The sequence below is a fragment of the Drosophila sechellia genome, chromosome 2R, assembly GCF_004382195.2.
Source record: "Drosophila sechellia strain sech25 chromosome 2R, ASM438219v1, whole genome shotgun sequence".
Lineage (NCBI taxonomy): Eukaryota > Metazoa > Arthropoda > Insecta > Diptera > Drosophilidae > Drosophila > Drosophila sechellia.
Window position 1 is genome coordinate 18949128 of NC_045950.1, and position 21262 is coordinate 18970389.

At 45.0% G+C, this 21262-nt stretch overlaps 3 protein-coding genes and 1 long non-coding RNA gene across 4 annotated transcripts; 2 read left to right on the forward strand and 2 right to left on the reverse strand.

Annotated features, from left to right (window-relative positions):
* Positions 1–229: 229 nt before the first annotated feature.
* On the forward strand, positions 230–1513 carry LOC6615628 (PRADC1-like protein). The gene is made up of 2 exons (XM_002039966.2): positions 230–610; positions 1007–1513. Exons 1-2 carry the CDS (start codon positions 315–317, stop codon positions 1299–1301), a joined length of 591 nt encoding a protein of 196 aa, XP_002040002.1. The 5' UTR covers positions 230–314; the 3' UTR covers positions 1302–1513.
* On the reverse strand, positions 1502–3528 carry LOC6615629. The gene is made up of 4 exons (XM_002039967.2): positions 3385–3528; positions 3038–3091; positions 2795–2952; positions 1502–2575 (listed from the first exon to the last, which is right to left on the reverse strand). Exons 1-4 carry the CDS (start codon positions 3511–3513, stop codon positions 1561–1563), a joined length of 1356 nt encoding a protein of 451 aa, XP_002040003.2. The 5' UTR covers positions 3514–3528; the 3' UTR covers positions 1502–1560.
* Positions 3529–4894: 1366 nt separating this feature from the next.
* LOC116800580 lies at positions 4895–6885 on the forward strand. The gene is given in 7 exon segments (XM_032716335.1): positions 4895–5794; positions 5850–5895; positions 5950–5996; positions 5999–6091; positions 6146–6239; positions 6242–6303; positions 6362–6885. Coding segments are annotated over 7 exon segments (933 nt in total). The 5' UTR covers positions 4895–5595; the 3' UTR covers positions 6754–6885.
* Positions 6886–12475: 5590 nt separating this feature from the next.
* LOC116800627 lies at positions 12476–14618 on the reverse strand. Its single transcript, XR_004361522.1, has 3 exons — positions 14535–14618; positions 13190–13245; positions 12476–13136 (listed from the first exon to the last, which is right to left on the reverse strand). It is a non-coding gene; the product is annotated as an uncharacterized LOC116800627 (long non-coding RNA).
* Positions 14619–21262: the final 6644 nt, after the last annotated feature.

The following is a 21262-nucleotide window of genomic DNA, read 5'->3' on the forward strand; positions in this document are numbered from 1 at the left end:
GAAGAGGGTATTCCTGCTTATTAATATTTGGGGAGAAAAGAACTAATGAATTATATTTAGCTCAAAAGCTATTACTTAGGAAAGGTCATAATAATTTAGTTTACTATTGATTTACTATTTTAATTTACTGTGTATTAATGTTCTAATTTAATAAAATAACTCTTAATGCCTGCATCGATACCAATAAGTATTGTGAAAGGTCGATAGTATCGCCAGAGTGGCACTGCCTGCCGCCGGTTCATCCCTAACGCCATAGGAATTAGTTTGTTTTTTTTGCAACAAACATTTATATTAGTTATGCGTGCGTGGCCAAAATGCTAATCGCCTGGTTAGTGCTTGCCGCCAGTTTGAGCCGATCCATCAGAGCCAGCACCACGATATCGATACCGATCACAACGCAGGACATAATAGCGGGTGACGTGTTTTTTGAAATCCTGTCCCCCTCGGAACTGGAATACACGTACCGGCTGCGCCCGGCCAAGGACTTTGGATCCGCCTTCTCGGAGCGGTTGGAGGGTGTGCCGCTGGTGATCACAGATCCCCCCAGCGCTTGCCAGGAGATCCGGAACGCCAGAGATCTCAATGGGGGAGTCGCACTCATTGATCGAGGGTGAGAGCCTTTAGAATCTCAACCAAGCTTATCTTCGCTATTGAAAGATGGTCATAGCCACGGCCACTTTTTATCAGTGGTCTTAGACGAACCTATACCAAGACGCTAGGTGTAACTATAGCCATAGTTCCATGCTTCTTATCAGAAATGTCAGAACCCGGTTACGTGCGTCCGTAGTGTCAGTTTAAAGTCTTTTAAACTAAATCCATCAAGTTTGCGAATCTTGTGGCTTTTAAGTTTCCTTTGGTACCAATGACACCTTTCTTTACAATAAGAATACAGACGAACGGATCTGAAAAGCGATATAGATATTTCATATAAGTTATTCAGGTTTTTTAAAACTACTGCAAATTATTGATTCTTGTCTTCGTAAACTAACAATCTACCATTTTTCAGGGAGTGCTCCTTCCTTACTAAGACACTTCGAGCGGAGGCAGCTGGCGCATTGGCTGCAATCATCACTGAGTACAATCCCAGCTCTCCAGAGTTTGAGCACTACATCGAGATGATACATGACAATTCCCAACAGGACGCCAACATACCGGCCGGCTTTCTTCTCGGGAAGAACGGCGTCATCATCCGGTCGACGCTGCAGCGGCTGAAGAGGGTGCACGCCCTGATCAACATACCGGTCAACCTCACCTTCACCCCGCCCTCTAAGATTAATCATCCGCCGTGGCTGGGCTGGTGACGTGACCGGATTGCAGGCAGCTTAAAGGACTCGTGTGGAAGAGACACACACGATCTGAAACCAAAGTGCATACTCGTAGGCTGAGAAGTCGAGACCGCATCTGAGACTAAACTTTAGAGTACCAATAAGTAGCTAATTCGTAGACGGCAGCCATAAACTGTAAATAAAAAGCTTAGCAGCCAGAGAGTCAGGTCGCCAAGTTGTAATCTAGACAATACTATAATTCTTAATTATTATAGACAAATGACAACGAGTTATATTATATTTTTCCCAGTGCTGTGAGATTTAGGCACATGCCCAGCGTGAGAATCACAATGACCACCACAAGGATGGCGAAGCACAAGTAGTTTGACTGGATGGGCATTCGAAAGAGTTTGGCGGACATGTCCAGCGAGGCGGCGAACAGCAGCGTCGAGTTGAGATCTTCCGCTGAGGTATTGTGGTAAACAAATGGACGAACCCGTATCTGGTGTCCATTAGCTTGAGCATTCTGGCACACTCGAGTCACTGATGATGCCACGAAAAAGGGCAGCAATCCCAGAAATAGCCACAGCATCACGTTGGCAATGTTTAGCAGAACGAGCTTCAGGGCGCAGTAATGGAAATCAAAGTCCTTAAATAGGTACACCAATCCCGCGAATGCGTACGCCAGATTCATTACAATCAGGAAGCACACTGGAATAGACACGTGCTGATTTAAGCGCTCCAGCAGCTTGCGGAATTCGAGGACTTCCCTCATCCAATCCAGCGAATCGATGGAGTGCATAAGCAGCTTGTGCGACAGCGTTTCCAGATGCATCCGCAGCAAATAACACTCGATGTAGTAGTTGCTCAGTATGATAATCTCCACCAGATCCTGCAGCAGTATGGTGAACAAGAGACCCACTCGCAACCACATCTCCCAGTCGCTTAGGATTTCCGCTAGCCAAGACACCTTGACGATCTGGCTGGGCTGCATCATCACCACACAGCAGGCGTAGCCGAATAGCGAAATCAGCAGGGCCAGTGCAATGGCCAGAAAAAGCCACAGCATGCGGCAGAGCCTCTTCGGCTTGGCGGACATCAGGAAAACTCTCTCGATGAGGTTCTGCAGCTGCTCGTGGTCGATCACCTTGCATACCAACACTGCCGACACGAAGGCCAAGAGGTTAAAGCCACTGGGCACTATGAACCCAAACAGAAGTTCTCCTATGGTGTTCGGGGTGGTAGCTCCGCCATCTGTCCCATTGGTTATGGGGCGAATATCCCGGTAGCTAGTGAAGCCTCGATCGCCCCTGAAAGTAAAAGTTGTGGTCTATAAGAAAAATCGTACAAAATAAACCAAAAAAAAAAAAAAAACGCTGGGAATGGATTTCCCGTAAATAAACCAATTGATAAGAAAACATGCATATATAGGTGTATATGAATGCAATTAAGTTTACATGATGCAATAAATTACTGTTCGAAAGTTTTCGTTTTTATTGAATCACTGTCATTATTTTAAGCGCACTCACCTGTACCCGCAAATATACCGCAAGAGGTATCCTACAAGCAGGACGAAGAGCACCATCAGCGCCTGGACATAGCTGCAGCAGGCACGGATGCTGGTCATGTCCGTGGAGATGGGATTGAGGCCCACCAGGGTCAGGATGGCCACGTATGGACGGAGAAACTGTATGGCGAGACGTTGTTTGGTTGGTCAGTTCCCACGACATGAGTGTTAGGTAATTGGTGATCAATGATGACACCACACCCACCTTCCGTTTGCAGTAGTCCAGCAGAGCGGAAGTGGGCTCATGCTCTCCCGGCTGCTGCAGTTCATCATTGGCATTCCCGTTGAGGCGATTGATGAAACAAAAAGAACTCTCCGCATTATGTCGATGCATGACAGACAAAGAACGATGGGCGTTAGTGGGTGATAGAGGGTGGAAAGAAACAGTTATAACAACAGTGAACGGGGGATTTCATTCACAACAAAAACGCATGGCGTGGGTGGGGAGAGTTCCCGCTGATCGAAGCAGCGAGAGAAAGCACGATTAACGGGAGCGGGAGAGAGATCGATCGCGACCGGCGGTCCAGCCACAACTGAGGCCCCCCAACTTACAAGCTCGTCGTGCAGCCAGGATGATCCAATGGAGGTCGCTCGGCTGCGGCTCCCGCTTCGGCTGCTCCATGGCTCCCGACACCGATCGTAGTCGCGATCCCCTTCAGCTGTTCGTTCGGCGGCGCTCATCAAGTGCAACTGTAACGGTAACGGTAAATTGACTTAATTGAAACTCGAGCCGCGAAGAGAGCAAGAACCACAGAACTGACTGTGTGACGAAGCTTTCCTGCACCGTATGAAGCTCTCTTTTTGAGCTTTGTGTTCTTCCCGAACCCCACCACCGACCCATTCCCCCCAACCCCTCCTCGCATACACACCCAAAACCCCCCTTATCAATCAATTTTATCTCGGGACCGAGCGGGGATCGCGTTTCTCGAGTCTGCTGGGCACCTGTTACAGTTTAGATAGGAATCAGCCCTGTTATCGCCGAACACTATCTGTGCCGGTTGTCCAATTTGCATACATATGTACATATACACATAGATATATGTATGCTCGGATCCATATCGGAACTGTGTAAACTCCCGCAGCATATACGATATATGTATATGTATGTTATTATCGCGTGTCTGGAGGGGCTTTTCTTTGTCACGCTTTCGCTGATCGGGCGCTTCGCCCCAATCAATCTCTCTTTTGTTCCAGCCGAAGCCAATGGTGATGCTGATTATTAGTCCACAGACTAGACTCTCTTCTTCATCCAATAATACACACAGAAAAATACAAATTACTTTGCGATTCCAATTTAGACAAACAAAATTAACGTCTTCATCTTGCTTTAGATCTGTATATAATACCATATATAATGTTATTATTGATCTTGAGGCATCTCTTCGGTTCTTTGTGTGTACTGAAAGGCATGATAAGAAAGCTTTTGAGCTTGACTTTAGCTGCATATAACGGAGAATTTTTCACTTTCAAGACACAGTAATAAATTGAGAGTAGGGGCTATTGTTTATTTCCTCGTTAAATATTCATATTTACGCGAAAAAATGTAAATGTGTGGCATTTTTTGTAAATATAAAGTTTTGAAGCAATAATTAATAAAACATTGTTTAACACTCTGCTTATTTTTACAAAGGGGTTTAAATTTGAAACTCCCGCCTTGAAGGTAAATTCAGTAAATGGCTGGCAGGGGGTTAACACTTATGTACATGCATGCATTCCTCCCGCATCGGTGATAAAGTTTCGAAATTTACGTCAAAGTAATTAAATAAAATTGAACACAAGTCGAAAGCGGTTTAAACTTTTTGCCCACTTAAAATCCTGTTCGACGATTCGGCAACGAGGCCATGGACAGAGTCAGTTCCAGTTTAATACCAGTTTCAGGTCCAGATCCCATCCTGACCACGCCGCAGAAAGAAGCCGCAGACACAAGCCGCATGCTGTCGGGATGTGAGATACGAGCATCAGCTCCTCACTGACCAACCTACAGACCCCCCCCCCCCCCCATTTTTTCCCCTTGCACGCTCATGTAAATTAGCTGCGTTGTCAAATAATTCTGATTTGTTGATGCTACACTGGCATGCTAATAAAAGCGGAATGCCCAAGCCCAGCGCCCCCAATCCTCAGTCCTCTGTCCCAAGTCCCTTGTCAATATGTCAGCCCGACGAGCGTTCGTCACTTGACAGTGCCCACTGTCGCACTCTAACTGGGCGTGGGCAGCGTTTTGTTTAAAAACCAAATCAAATATTACGAGAAAATTTCAATGCGGTCGGAATGCATAGGAAATTTTATGCTCGCCGCAGCCGCAAAAACGCAAATGTTGACTCCGCCGGACAGCAGCTGGAATTCGTCGAGATGGAGCCGCTCAGATAGAGATACTCGTTCAGATACGGATACTGGTCACGTGAATGCATTCAATGGGTCGATTCACGAATCGCTTTAAGTCCGATTTAAATGGGGATTTGCGTAAATATATTTGATAGCTTTTAAATGGTGTGAACAAGAGACTATCTTTCCACAGAGAGTATCTTTGAACCTTAAATATGCTATGGAGCTCTTAGAAGTCATGCCAATACAAACTTTAGTGACGATATGAAAAGGTTTTAAAACTATGTTGATTTTCCTGTGAAATAATTCCTAAATACAAAGTCAGATTATAATACAATGACGAAAGCAAGAAATGTTATGACACTCTTTTATATACATATAAGACACATATGTATATACTGATAAGAGATGATTTCTCAGTTAGGTTTTGCCACTTGCGAAATGCAGACCTTATTTGCGTGGCTTTTAATGCTCAACGTGCTCCAAAGCCACGTGGATTCGAGCAGGTTTTTGGACGATTCGTGTGGTGCTCCGATTTCAAACCAATCTATTACCAAACTTCGACAACAACGGGCTGGCTGGTTGGCATTCATAAGTAATGGCACCCAAATTTTTTGTGTTGGCTCGCTGATTCACAAACGTTTGTATTTCGATAGAAGCACGACTTGAGATTACAATTTGAGGATCCATTATAGAGTTCGTCTTATTTGCTGCCCAATGCACGGATGTTCACCGAAGACTGTAGGTAGCCTTAAAAAAGATATTTGATATAATAAATTATAATTGCTTCTATAGATTTGTGCAACTGGGCGATTACAATGCAACAGAATCGCCCCATTGGTATTGGTCAGCAACATAGTGATTCCCTCACAGTCCGGAAAACATCTCCAAAGTGTTATAGGGCTGCTTAAGCTCTCAGAAAGCGTCGATTACAATGGTACGTGAAGAAATGTATCGCCCAACAGAAGATATTGAAAAGTGTTCTTCGCAGACGTTGTATACCCCATCTGCGTTGCTTTAAATACCAATACTTCGGATATGGTAAAGAGAATAACGTATTTCAAAACCTCTGCCCGGCTTCCCGAGAGTTTTCGAAAGCTTACAAAAATGACATAGCATTGCTCAGAATTAATCAACCAGTGGCCATGGGTAAGTCATTCTTAAACTTTCCAACCGACATTTTCATATTTGGTTTTCTCTTCTGCAGGCAAATTGAAGCCAATCTGTATGCTGTTGAAGGAAAGGCATCAGGAAATGGCCAAGTCTAGTCCGCCAATTTCGTTTGACTACGTCCAAACTGCAGATCGCATACAAGTTTTAAGTAATATCGCTACACTTACAGATCCCAGGATATGTGCAAGCAGGCTTCTAAGAACTATAGAATTAAATCAAGTTTGTGTGCAAGTTCCTCCCGAAACGGTCCACGAAAACGCAACACGTGGAGGCATCTTGGGTCTAAGGGTGATGTATTTGGGAAAGGAGGTGCTCATCCTGTTCGGTATCTCCAGTTATTCGCACAATGACATTGATGTCTTCACAAATGTTATGGCACACACTCAGTGGATTGCCAATGTTGTTAACTCCGATCACCAACTGTAGCCAGCATGATAAAGAATAACTGTTCTTAGCCACAAGCGCCTGAAGACGCCTAAAAGTAGGCATCTTTAATTACAAGGAAGTGAGTATAGCTGCAATCCTGCAATATTAAACCTCTTTTTAATAGCTAAACTATGATAACCTTCGGTGTATTTATGATCTAATTCTCTCCTTTGTTGCTCTCCAGTCATTTAATAGCTGGTTTAAACTCTGTGTTTCATGCAACATATGTCCTTGGCAGCGCGTCAACAAGAGATCAGAGATTGTGGGACGTGTCAAGTGTCCGAAATTCAATTAGACTTCATTAGCATTACCAGCCGGTGGCAGCCACCCGACACCCCTTGTGGTTTCGTCTGTCTGTGTGCGTGAACAGATTCAAGCGTTGCAGATTAGCATAAATGAGATCATTAAAATGCGCTTACGTTTGTGTGGGTGGTGGCTATCCGTTGGCTTGGGGCAGTTGAGTGCGGGTCAAGGGGTCAGTGGAGGTGCGGAGTCACGACTTGGTCCTTTCGCACGTTTCTCAAAGAGCGACGCCGTCTGCAAATTGCTCGAGTCCTGTGTCCTGACGCCTCGTTTTCTCGGCCATCCAAAGGTGTCACTGCTGCTCCTGCTGGTTCGTGTCCCGGCTAGACGGAGCAAATTGAAATTTGCATAATTATTGCAGCATCTTTTTGAATGTGATGTCCTTCTCAGCTGCCTCCCAAATAGTTTCCCCCTTCTCTACCGCCTCCTCCTGCCAACCATCGCCTAATTTGCTCATTATGTTTAGTGTGATGAGGCAGTTAGTATAAAAAACAGAAGGAAATTTGGGCGAGAGGAGGAACTCCACATTCAATTTGGTTTCACTGTGCTACAAGTTTAAGGAATAAGATTGATCGGATATTCATAAGCTAAAACTGCTAGTATATGCCATGTGTATGTTTGTTTTAAATAAATAAAAAGGAAGGCTTATTGACGTGATGTTCAACAAAATAGCTGTGTTAATTAGCTAATGACCCACATGCAGTTTACACAGTCATTCTTCAGATAATTGGGACATTCCTTATTTTGCTCGCCAGTGCTTCAATGAGCTCATTTTAAATTCAGTCGGGTTAATTGGACAGCCCTGGACAGCACCTGTTGAACTTTGCCCGGGACTGACCTTTCCAGCGGAAGTTCGTGTACATGCATTAAAATGCCACATGAGCTCATTGAGTTTTGGGGCTGGGGTTGGGGAGGCCAGCCCGGCCAACAGCTCCGTGATGCCACCTCAGTAGCCGTCCTGTCAAACAAGCTAATTTTTGATGATATCCACAGGCGCTCAAAGCGCAGGAGGAGGAGCATGGGCGGTCAGGATATGGGTGGACTGGCAGACTGGCTGCACTGGGGAGAGAGCACTAAAAGCCTGTCGCTGGCTGCAAATTGAATCAGTCGTCCTGTGTTTCGTCCTTCGTCCATTCGAGTGCCTGTGTGTGTGTGTGAGTTCGCCTGGGGCGAGTTTTAGTGTCCAGCGGACGGCGTGCGCGCTCTCATGAAATGTGACCGCAATTGCGGTTCGTTAGCTACATTTCAGCTAGTCCGCATCCATGTCAGGGCGTCGTGATGCAGCGGCGCCACCAGGAGCTCTGCCTCTGCTCCACCTGCACGTGCTGCCGCCAAAAAAGCAACCCCAATGGGGCGGACCATGGGGGCTGGGTTTTCCGATGGCTGTGACCATAGCCAGCATGGCCAAAGCGCTGTGCTTAAGTGGTCCAAGCGACCGAAAGCACTTTGACCATGCGGTGGTGGCCAAATCCCCGACGGGCTTCCTCCAATCCACACACTATTTTACCGCTTCTACACAGGAGTCGCACGATATACGAGTACTTCAGTTTCTGCAGAACAACGAAAATGGAAAATGAATACCTCTACGTATTCTCATTAAAGACTTCATTTACTATCCTAATTTTCTTCTGTATTTTGGAAGATGTATTTACAAGATCTTACTTAGACTTATTAGGCGTTTGTAAACCGATGAGTAACCTAAATCTACCCACATCCGTCATCATTCCGATCCATTTCTCGCTGTGCAACAAATGCTTTAAAGCTCTGTGAGAATCGAAACCCCAGACGAATACCCAACTGACTGGGATTATTTATGTTGAATTTATCAAACGTTTGAGGATTGCCCAGGCACTTAACGGCAATTAGCCTTGGGGCCACACACACACACCTGTGGATTCAGGACGTAGCCCATCTTTCCCGTAGCCACTGAGGGGGTGGACACTCCACCTGCGTCCGCAATCACAGCTCAATGCTCCGGCCAGCTCGACGGGATTTGCGCATCATCAAATGACCAACTTGAGGTAATTACCAACAAAGAGCAAGAGACACGCACGCAGATATTCAGCAGCCCCAGTCAGAGCCCCATCCTCACATCCTTTCACTCCGGAGCTCCCGATCCGACCGGGCACGCAGGGAAAAAACTTCTGGCCTGGCCCCCGTTTGGTGTCTCCTTTCAGCGCCGGACAACGTGACAAGCATGCGGAATAAGCCGGAGGCGGAGATGGAGATGGGGACTGAGTTGGAGGCGGAGACCTAGTAGCAGACCCGTAGTTCGACCGAAGGAATGCTGCACAATTTAAACGGATCTCGTCCTGGATTTCAAGGATATGTCGCATTAACAATGCCCTGACCTACTGATGAGTGCCAAATGAGTTGTTAGAGGAGTGGCAAGGGGGCGGGAGCCCAAGTTTTCCCAACCCACCTGACGGCACTGCGAGTGTGGGTCCTTTGGGGTGTGGGCCTGCGACTTTTGTTGCCAAACTAAATATTGTTAGGCAAAGTAAACGACGTTGTAGACTTTGTGCCAACGGAGGCTGCCAAGACAGTGGCGTTTGCCAGGGGGTGCAAGGGTCTTGGGTATACAATTTAGATCCGAGCAAAGGAATCATGGCAAATTATGTACGATTTAATTTAACTTAAATACATCAAATTGAGAACTGCCCCTTTGGATTGCGATTAAGAAAATACTACCAAATATTTTTAAAGAATATTCCTAATTAATACACATATCGAAAAGAAGCAAATCTAAATAAATACATTAAGATTTTCTGGGAAATGTTCTAAAGAATCCCAAACAGCTCAATAAAGCAACGGATAAGAAAAGACGAGCTTCCTGTTAATTCCCTCATCTCGATTTTCGCATCTGCTGGAATTCGCCCTCGCAATTTTCCCCTGTGGAAATTTGCGTAGGAGGTCTCTGCTTTCGGCGTGCTTTTTCCAAGGACCTGGGCGAGTGGCTCACGTCTATTACCGTTAACCGAAACCCAATGCCATTGCGGCCATTCAAGTCGACATCCTATCAGGGCGGCTGCTCCTTCGGGGGCACCTGCCGCCCCACACTTCCCTTTCAACTTCTCCTGCTGCTTGGATTTCTGGCCTGGCTTCTTCTATTGGAGATTTCCTTCCTCATTTTCCGGCTGTTCCTTGTGTGTGGGTGGGTGCGTTTATATTCTGTTCCTTTTTTCCCACCTTTATGAAACTGAAGCCGGGCTGTACAGAGGATGATGCAGTTGGCAGAGGACGCACCTTGGATTCCCTGCAGCACACACACACACACGTATATATACTTACAGGATATCCTAGCTCATTGTTGACGCAACTTGCTCATTAATTTTTTACGCTTAATGTGCGCTCATAATGATTTTTAAATTGAGTCTCCGATTTCAGAGATTTCCTCCTGACTTTTCTACCGCCGACTTTGGACAGTAAACAGTAATGACGTCAGAGGCTGGTCATTAGTGGCCAAAGCTCATTCATTTGTGTCGTGCATTCAATCACTGAATCATTGATACATCGAGTCATTCGTTCATTTATTCATATTCGCCGACAAATAGAGAAGGCGGCCGTGAGGATAAACAATGAGTTTACTGAATGCACTGATTAAAATGCAATAAGCCCCCCGCTTCTCGCCCCACCATCCATCCATCACCTTGCCGCACACACAAACTCCTTTGCAGCTCATCGCATCCCGCATACGCAACGTTGTGCAGTTGGTAGGTCGAAAAGTGCTGAACGTTTGGCCCGGCTGACAAATTTAATTACTGCCCGGGCATTGGTGCCCTGTGCTCTTCTCCGGACTCCGGACAACGGACTCAGTGCTGTTTGTCTCGTCACTGATATGGCCCAGACACATGACCGTAGGTCCTTGGTGCTGGCTGCCCCGTTGTCCTTTCCCGGACGAAGTCACTTCATTTGATGCGTCAATCAGCACAATCAAAAACTGCAGCCATGAAAATCAATTAAAAACCCGTTGACACACTGGCCTGGCCCAAGAATACCACACAGAGAAAAATTTGTACCTAATTTGTAGGCAGTTATGAGCGGTACGGAATGGTTTTACATCATTTTTATGGTTCAGGTCTTTATTTAGAAGACATGCATAATAATATCAAGAACATTTCCTAAATATATCATTTCGCCATTTCCGATGAACACAAGTAAGTTGAATTATAGTATAATGAAGTATGATGATCATGTGGATATTTCAACCGGAACCGGATATTGCCATAGCGTTGTCGCCGTGCAGCTCGTTGTGTTTGAGTTTTTGCCTCGTCCTGTGTCCTTTTTGCCGAATCCTGCGCCTGGTGCGGTGCAAGTCCTGGTCTTGGGTTGTGTGCATCCGTTGGCTGTCAACAACGTTGAACGTTTTGCAATTGACGCCGCCAGGATTAACATTTATATTTCAGCTGGCTAAAAGGGATCGTGTGGATGGATGGTGGGCGACGAATGGGAATGGCCGACCCTATGTTATTTTTGCTTGTTTCATGCTCGTTACAATTCATTTGATATGCAAATGCTCTTTTGTAGCGGATATAGGTAACACATTCATTCACACACTCGCCTGCAAAACAAATCAAAGGCGGGCGACATGACTCTCAGGATTTTCCGACGCCCGTTTCCGTTTTCCCGCCGATCGCTATCAGTATGGGCATTGGTGTGGGTAGCAGTAACGGTAACGTTACACCGCTCCCGGTGACGTCAGCATGTTGTTGCATAGTTAATTGGTGCCGCCGCTGAGTTGCACAAATCGGTAAAGAGAAAGGCAAACTGGCTAAAGGCTCGTCCACTTAATAAATGAAATGTCATTGAGGCATGCGGCAATCAGCGCCGCACCAAGCTCAAACGAAAACACAATTCAACACGCAGCGGATGACATCGGTGGAGGACTCCAATGGCAGTGGAGGAGTGAATGGATCCCCACTAACTGACTGACTGAAGGACTGAGTGACTGACTGGCCAACTGACAGAGTCCAGCCGAGCCTGGCTTTATCCGCCCCTTCAGGACTTCACGCGGATGGGCGGAGTGGTGAATGGGAGCGGTGGAAAGTCACACCCACTTGTCCACTTGTCATAGACACCACACTGGACCCTAAAAAAAGCGGACGATGCGTGCGCGACGGCACAAGCTGCCTCCCTGCAACTCAGCTGCAACTGCTGCTGCTACTGCTGATTTCTACTGATGCTATATCTGCTGCAGCTATGGCTGCTGCTGCTGCTACTGCTGCTGCGTCAGCTGCAACTGATGACATTGTCAGGCATCAGGGCGGCTCTGCTCTCCAGCTATGAAGGGACTAACGGGAATGACAGTTGCTCAGCGCCAGACATTGGGATCCTTCAGCTGCTGCACAGAGGAAATAGAAAAATGAAATTAAATATTATTTTATAAATAAGTCAATAACACAGTTTAATTTAACAATGTATAGCTTAACAAATTATACTCTTAAAAAAAAATTTGGTGCAATGTATTCGTAACAAAATGAGAACTATAAAGCTTTGGATTGTGAACAGCAAAAGCTCAAATAATTTTTTCAACTTTTAAATATGTAATGTGTTTCGGATAAAAAATATAAAACAACAAGATCCATTTCAGTTCTTCCAGTGGTGATGCGGGCCATGCGATGTTAGTGGACGCCTCCGGCAAATTAAAACTTGGGCCGCACTCTTGACACGTGCTTAGTTGGAGCTGCATTCGTTCTCCCCCTGGCATCCGGAATGAATCCCACTCACTACGCCCATGTGGCCCCTTTTTTTGGTTTGCATGTTTGCGGCTTCTGCGGACTGAGTTTGCTCTGGCCATCCCCTCCTTTTTTTTCCTCCTGTTTCGGTGACGCCTTCCATTTCTCCGGTTTTAGCCAGTTTAATTTATGGGATCGCATCACAAGCTTCAAGCGGCGGCGTGCGAATGCAAATACTTGTTGAATACATTGCGGCGCTGAGGTGAGAGGTCAACTTTCTGTTAAATTTATGTGGCAGCCACCTAGTTATTTATAAAGTTAAGTCCATGCTTTCCACGGCAATTAATTGTTTTGTTTCAGGATAGCGAACTAATGCAAATAATAAACACGAAAAGAACAAGTGTTCTAAGATTATTTATATTAATAAGTGGTAATGGTGTTAAATTAGTAATACCTACCGCTTTGGGTGTTTCATGTAGTTCCCCTTTCTTGTTGCCCTTTTAAAAGAACAATGCTAAAAATATTCGAAAACAAAGAACTGATTAAAGCAAAGTTCTCTTTACTCGATATCAATGATTAAATGTTGTTAAAATTGTATGCCTTGTCTTTCTCGTTTTAAAAGTGCATCTGTTGCACAAATTGGTGCTGCAGTTGCAGCTAAATATTGGTCTTATTTTTTTTTTGGCGCTCTTACATATGTTTGCTGGCTAAAACTGTAATCAAATAGTAATTTATGGCCGGGAAATTTCTGCCAAATGCGCAAAATTTGCGAATATTTTTTAGATACTTTTTGGTGGTCCACACACATGACATTGCATAATTTTAGGCATAAATTTTTCGAACTAGCGGGAGTTTTCGGCCTAGTGGGTGGTTGTGTTTTTGAATGTGCTGCAGTATAAACAACCCACTCAACCCATTTTGGCTGCGTTGTCTGCTCTTTTTCAGCCCAACATGTTAGGCATACATGTTTTTTTATCCCCCGACTATCTGGAACAGAAGCGATGAGCGGTGGGGGGCTGTAGTTGTCAACAAAAATATCACTTGTTTGCATGAAAAATCTCTGCCCGCGGGTTTTCAGGAGGTGGGCCAGCGGTACGACGAATAAAAACAGTAACCCGGCAAACCAGCAAACGGCAGCGGAATTGAGCAATTTTTGTGAATAGCAATAGTCACTGAAAATAGAGGCTGTTCTATGGGAAAAGAGCCCTAGTTCATCTGTCTTGCTTGAAGTGGGTGGTACGAAAATAAAAAAAAGTAGAGCGGGTGGGGGGTTTTGGGTGCTTGACAGTTTGACGCCCCGTAATTCATGCCATGATGAACGTCGACTGTAAAAACCTTTTTTTCGCTGGCTACTCACATGACATTTTACTTGACTTATGGAACAGCTGTTAGAGATTAGCATTTAACACGGGTTCCGTCGGCCATTTAAGCCCTTCATCGGGGCTTAAATGAGCTTAATTTGGCAACATTAAAAAGAAATGAACACATTTGTCGCTAATTCGATTTGTCTGTCGCAACAGAAATGGCGGCTGGCGATCGGGAAAAATGTTCGGATTGGTCGGGGTCATAATTTATTACCTCCAGTTGGCCAACTTAATTATATACGTTTAATACAATTTACGAGAAAGCAAAAAATCGAAGCAAATGGCGGCGGGATGTCCTGTGAGGGATGGCGAATTAAAAATAAAAATTGAACGGGCAAAAAGTGAAACGTAAGTGCAGCCGCAGCAGATGGCATTTTGTAAAATTTGCCCTCCATTCATGAAAGTTAATAATTGAGTTGGCTGAGCAGAGCAATTATACCTGGAGTTAATGGAATTTTTCTTCTTTTTCTCTCACTCCAAGGCATCAAAGTCCAGTGCTAGATACACCCTTGATCCGACGATTCAATGGAATTTCTTCAATCAGCATCCGAAATACAAGACGGGAGCACCTGTTAAGTCTCCGCTGGAATTATCTGTACCGCTACCGTCAAGATTTTCAGATAATTGGACTGCAACTGAAAACTTGGTTGAGTCTCCGTTGGAATTATCTGTACCGCTACCGTCAAGACTTTCAATAATTTGGAGTTCATTCGCTTGGTTTCGCGCGGTATTGCGTCTATATGCCCTTTTCTTTGGATGGTGATAAATCACCGTTCGGCTTCGCAAAGTCACGTAGACTCTATCCATTTGCGTTTAGATGTTTAAATTTGGAGTGATATAGGTATTAACTGAAGTTGTTGAAGTTACGTTATGTTTAACTGAAGTTCGTAAAACTAGTGACATATATAAAAAAATGCCTGCTTTCTCGGCAGCTCGGCCCCCAAGCCTCGCTTTTTCATTTTCCATTTCCAATTTGGGGCGCGTCTGCAGATGCCCGTTTAACACTAATTTAATTAATTGCATTCATTTTGGCGCCACTGTCGTCTGTGTCTGTAACGGCAAATTAACGGTAGTCGCATGTGTGTGTGTGTGGCTCTCCCACTCTCTCAGCGTGTGCACGTGTGTTGAGCACGGGAGAGTGCATTTCCGGTTTTGGTTTTTGAGGTTTTAACGGTTTCGTCTCTCCGCTCCTACCTGCATAAAATACCCAGGATCTGCTGATTTAAAGGGTATATTTCGATGCGCGATACATTTGCTACTTATGTGAAAGTTCGGAAACCGTGAATGTAATTAGCTACAAAAGTGAAAATGTGGACAAACTAATATCTAATGTATATTTAATGGAACAAAAGTGAAATGCTGGGTGAACCCTTTTGATTCACCCGCTCAGTTGTTCACTTGCGCCCAGTTAAACAGAGCAATAAGTAATCGCCAATGCACAGTCGCTCGACTTGACAATTAAATCGTTTGGGGATTTTGTACCAAGTCATCGGCGACTTCATATTTTTGAGGACATCAAGTTGCGATGTCTAATCGACTCTAATTCGATTTGCGCTGGCCCAATCAATTGCGTTACCGAATTAATGTTTCAATTGAGTCGCAATTACGTCCATCTACGGACCTAGCCCTGAAAATAATTGCAATCAATGGTTGGCAGCCAGACGGCGAAGCTGGGAAAATGCCTTTGTGGCATTTCAAATTAGCGCATCGCTGGCAACCGACTTTACCGATTCCACCGATTCCATCGATTCAAATTCAAATTCAGATTCAGATTCAGTTTCAGAAATATGCCAAATGGTCGGAACAAATCTGCAGTTAGCCCGGCGCCATTTACAAACTGCTCGCCATCAGGCCGCAATTATGCAAGTGAGGCCGTGTCATTGTGCGCGTAATTGTGGGCTCTTTCAACTGGAAAATGTTTCGGGCTAGGATAAACAAAAGGCCTCCTGTCCGCCGTTTTTGGGGTTCGAGTTTTAATTTTCGTATAACAGCACTTCGCCGGCGGTCGCCGTGTGGCACGCGTACTTATGCACCCGAATGTACGGCTGTATGTGCAATGTCAACTTGATTATAAATTCAATGGAGAGCCGGTCTTTGTTTTAGATACTGAATAGACTGATGGACGGGCTGCTGAAATGGTTGCGCTCTGAAATGCGGATGTGCTGTCAATTAGCAGGAGATGCCGAAGAATCGAATCGGGTTTCTTCCCGCGATAACGTGTGTCTACGCCAGCCACTGCAATGGATCCTCCGGCATTTCAATCAACGATTGACAGTTGCCGTGGCAACCTGACTTTGTAACCAGAAAGCGCATTCAGTTCGGTTTGGCCCTTGTGGCCTTTTGTGCAGGCTGCAAAACTCTAACTTTGTTGTCGGTGCGTAAGTTGTGGTATTAGGTGGAGCAGGTTATCAGTTACCACTAATGATATATACAATAGTAATCAGTTTAGCATTCAAATTTCAATGATATACGACAGATGCCCACTGAAGTTCGTGTGCTTTCAAGCCCAACCGCTTTCCAGACTTATATCCCATTTAGTGCTCATTTAACGCACATTTACTTCGTGTCAAATTCGAATGGCATATCATGTGTGGCTTTGAGGCCTTTGAGCTTCTTTGAGCTGACTGAAATTTTGGCACACACCATCTAAAGTCGATTTGTGCCAAATGTTTTAATGCTTAATGCTATTTCCACACCTCCTTCTGCTCCAACCCCCCGGATTCGACTAATGAGCTTTGGGTACCTTTTGGCTTTTGTCATGCTCCTTTGACATGTGCTCCTCGGGTCCCCAGCGTGTCCTTTGTAAGCATGAATTTGCATTTGCATTTGGCCTGAGACGCAGGCTCAGTTGGAATTTTCAATGAGAATGACTCCTGGCCAGGAGAATCGGTGGGGCTGGGGGTCGAAATGCTTAACCAACTGCTTGGCATGTGAGCACTGTAGCCCAACCAATGCGGCTGCAATTTATGAAGTTCAGCTGTAATGCGCTTTTAACCTGCAGCAGGAGCATCCTGCGAGCAGCTTTTGTGGCATTGTGGCATCGCAGCTACAACTGCAACTGCAGCGGCTCGAATGCCGCTTATTATTATGCGGGGCACGTGGCCGAAAACAGAACACACGACCACCACGAATCACAAGACGGCGTGCACTGCGCGCAAACCTTTGTGCTTTTAAAACTTAATGTACAAACTCTTTTACCCCGCTAAGTTTTCTTCAGTAACTTGTATCGGTTGATTCTGTGTATCTCATTCATTATTATTGCTTGGAAGCATAATAGGCTCCTTCTTTTTTGCCAGTGCATCCGGCAGCAATTTATGCTCACTCACACACTCGTACATCCAGCTCACACAAATAAGTCTGGGCAAACATAAAATGTAACATGCGAGCGCCGCATGTGCCGTGCACAATAAATACGCGATACCTCGGGAGGCGGCGGCTGGCAAGGGGGCGTGGCACGAGGTGGTGCTGCACTGTCAAATGGCATGGTCAAGTAGTTTGGCTAAAAACTGCAAACTGGCGGCGGTCACGAGGGGAAAAGTGAGTGGCAGATCATGTTTCTTGGCACGCACACAGCTGCACATTAATATCAAACATGGCTTATGGCAATGAAAAGTGCGGCTTAAAGGGGTGCTAAAGCGGGCCAAAAGTGAGGTGGGGGGTGGAGGTCAAACTTTGACAAGGTTCAAAGCCACTAGAGTGCGCAATGGACACCATCGCATTGGCCCAATTAAAACTAAACAACAAAAAAGAGGAAGCCCCACTGAGGCGTGAAAGTGTTTTCCCACCTCCGGAGTCCGGACCCAGCCCAGTTTTCTACTGCTTTTCCTGGCTCTCGAAAGTATGCACAAATATTTTGACAAAGCAAATATTTATCAACTTTTGTGCTCTCCGGGCCTTTGGCTCTCTGCATCCGAAAGCAAAGTGATATGGTCCGACGTAATGGACATGATATGGGGCTGTTTGCCAGTCTTCTGGGCAAGAAATTCAAAGTCAAAGTTGTTTGCTCAGCTATATGGGTGGCATAAAAGTCCTTTGGCCCTGAGTGCTGTGAAGGTGAAGAGGTGTCTGCATTCAGTAGTATATATGTAGTATCGAGCAACATATAGTTCATAGTTGCACAAATATGTGATTATCTGGTGTAGGACTGGCAACTTTTGGAACCCAAACATTTGAGCCTTTGCTGTAGATTATTTAAAGGGTATTGCGAAAGGCTTGTTAAAAACTAGTCGTTCCTAAAAATACGAAATATGTTATCAACCATGGATATACAAATATTTATTTTCCTTTCAGTATTTTGCTGTAACTAGCAATATACCCCCTGCTGTTGCAGGTGCGGCTGCATTTTCCGAAGCACAGCAGTGCCGAGGATGTTGCAAAAGGACGCAGGACGAGAGTGCGAAAACCCAATAACCCAGAGCTCAAGGTGACAACGATGCAGCGGGGCCAGAAAGTCATGGTGTGTCTCTTTCGCCGGATTTGTATGCTTTGTTGCCCCCTTTTGTTTGCCCTTGCCGCTTGTCGGTGTTGCTGTTGACTTATTATATTTTAAGGGAGAACAAAAGCCGACTACTGCCTGCTGTTCTTCTGACTGTTTCCATTGTTCAAAACTGGCAAGGGGTCAAAGTTGAGCGGTGGGGCCCGAGTTGCATGCTTTCCGCCCACTATTTGCTTTCACTGATGTGGAGATTGTCACTCCTGCTCCCCTTTTAGTGTCCAAGATTGCTGCAGCCCAAAGTCAGTTAGTGTGTCTGCCTGACTTTCATCTTGCATCCCATACTCTTCTCAGGTTTTCGAATAATCTAAATATTTATTATACATCTGAGATTTGTCATATAATTTTTGTTTGTTTTGATACTACCATATTTACCTTGACATACTTGTTGCTGCAACTTTTATGTAAGATATTCACCTAAATAGGCTTAGAGATTCTTTCGTTATAAATTCATGTTATTGTAAAGGGGACCAGTTCTCTGAACGTATCGTAAAGGGGGCATTTTCCTATCTAATGATACCGAAATGCTCTTGCATTGTCTATACCGAAGTCTGTTTTTCCTTAAGCCCCTTGTGCCTCCTCTTTTTATTTCAAGTGAAGGGTATGCCTGTATCGCATACATGCATAAATCCCTATTCGAGGTCACACATGCCACACAGGTAGGTCGCCTTCAGTTGGCAGGTTGCAGGTCGCAGTTGAATAAATTTGTACAATGTCACGGCAATTATGTAAAACAGCGCCATTAGTGCTAAGATTTTCACCTCGAGCGGACCTGACTGACTGTCGACTGAATGGCCGGATGACTGAATGGCTGACTGGCTGACTGACTGAATGAGTGAGTGTGCGACTGACAGACATTTGCCGGAATTTATGAGGCATGCTGCAAGGACAATGCAACCTGCAGCGAGTGTTTGTGCATGTTGATGATGTTGCCACAGCGGCTGAGTTATGCCAACTTGACATTTACTTGGCCAGGAGCCTCTCTAAGCCCTGAGCTCTGTGCTCTCAGCCCTGAGCCTTGTCCTTTGCCTTGCCTACTTGCTCTGCATGGCCATTTTTTAGAGCATACTTTCCAGCGCATTTCGTATTAATTGCTCTGGCGTTGAACTTTCAGCAGATTTCGCTGCACAAAATGCAGCCGTACAGTTAATACCTAAAATCATATACTTCAAGACCAACGTTTTAAATCATTTTTAGATAATCTCAAGAGATTTTAATCCAATTGAGTAGTTTAACAGATAAGTCATTGGTTCTGCTTCAAGTCTTCAAGGCTGAAAGGTGGTTTCAAATTGTTTATTTTATCTAAATCTAAATTAATCTGTCTAAGAAATGTCTACGGCTTTTTTAAATCTTGCATAGAGAGCGTCTAAAATCCCATTCATATTGGATTTCCATCAGCTGCCCAAGATGAAGATGAGATGTGGCCGTCTCAGCCGCAATGCTTAAAAACATTTTAAATATTCATAATTCAATTTTGAGTTGGTTTTCCGCTCAACTTTTTGTGGCCAGTCAACTCGGTGTTGTTGCCCTAAATACATATAAATATATATAGTTGTAACTTATTTGCTGCCACCGTGGCTGTTGCAACTTGTTTGCTCCGGCTTGGCCGCCGAGTATCTTATTTTCTTTTGGTACGTTATTAATGAGCAAAAGTAGAAATGCAGGCCACAGAAACAGATGGAGGTCGGTGAAAGGGGACTTGTAGTGCGGTGTTGCCAAGGGATCGAGGAGGGATTTCCTCGCAAACACTGCCACCGAGCTGGCTCACAAAATTGCTTTATATTTGCGGAATCTCTAGTACGAATATTAGGTAGTTAAAGTAATCAACTTGGCTTCTAGCTTGCGGTTGCTGTAAGCCAAAGGTTCAAGCTGAAGCTGCCTAACTGCGAAATTTCGTTTAATTATTCTGAAATCTACAAATGGGAAGTTTATTTTAATATTTTTTTAGATAGAAGAGTAAGTAGATATTTGAACCATGAATGTGGTGGGCAGACAAAACTAACTCCCGACTTAGCAGGTGCTCAAGGACCCCGACTTATCGGGCCTACAGGGCATTGGCTTACTCGCTAACGCTTTTTTACTACCAAAGCCACGGCCAGGGGCAGTGGACTGGCAAAAACAAAACAAAGCAAAGTAATAATTTCCGAAGTTTCTGACGGTACCACCATTCCAGCCAGCCACTATCCACTGACCAAGTCTAGATGCACTTAAATATGTATATAGAAAATTTTTAATATGCCCGCGCGCCCATTACTTTGTAAATGCGGAATAAAAAACGGCAGAACTCAAAGGAAAGTGGTGGGTGAAGAATTAAATAATACTTTAGTCGCCGGGCGGGGTGCGGGGTTAAACCGGGGTTTTTTTGCTCAGTAGGAAACTCAAAACTCATGATTTTGTCGTTTGACTTGGCACAAGATGGGGGCATATCCATATTTATCTGCTAACTGAGCAGAAGCGAGCATAAGCCTTTGCCTGCCCCCTACCATCCGATATTCAGTTGGCAATAATAAGGATAATGCATGGCTCGGGTTCCTTTACAGTAGCTCAAAGCCCCACCCGATGGGCCGATGGGGTGGTGGGTAGATGGGGTCCTGGCCAAGTATCTAAATAAATAGCTCAGCAAACTGAAGTTTGTCTCGAGTTTTGAGTTGGGCCAAAGCATCTTGACTTGACTA

Bases quoted from the DNA above. Each gene is read 5' to 3' on its own strand.
- LOC6615628 (XM_002039966.2), top strand. From the start codon at position 315: ATGCTAATCGCCTGGTTAGTGCTTGCCGCCAGTTTGAGCCGATCCATC. The intron at 611-1,006 runs GTGAGAGCCTTT...ACCATTTTTCAG, and splicing joins GTCGCACTCATTGATCGAGG to GGAGTGCTCCTTCCTTACTA.
- LOC6615629 (XM_002039967.2), bottom strand. From the start codon at position 3,513: ATGAGCGCCGCCGAACGAACAGCTGAAGGGGATCGCGACTACGATCGG. The intron at 3,092-3,384 runs GTAAGTTGGGGG...GATGAACTGCAG, and splicing joins CCTGGCTGCACGACGAGCTT to CAGCCGGGAGAGCATGAGCC. The intron at 2,953-3,037 runs GTGGGTGTGGTG...CTCGCCATACAG, and splicing joins TGGACTACTGCAAACGGAAG to TTTCTCCGTCCATACGTGGC.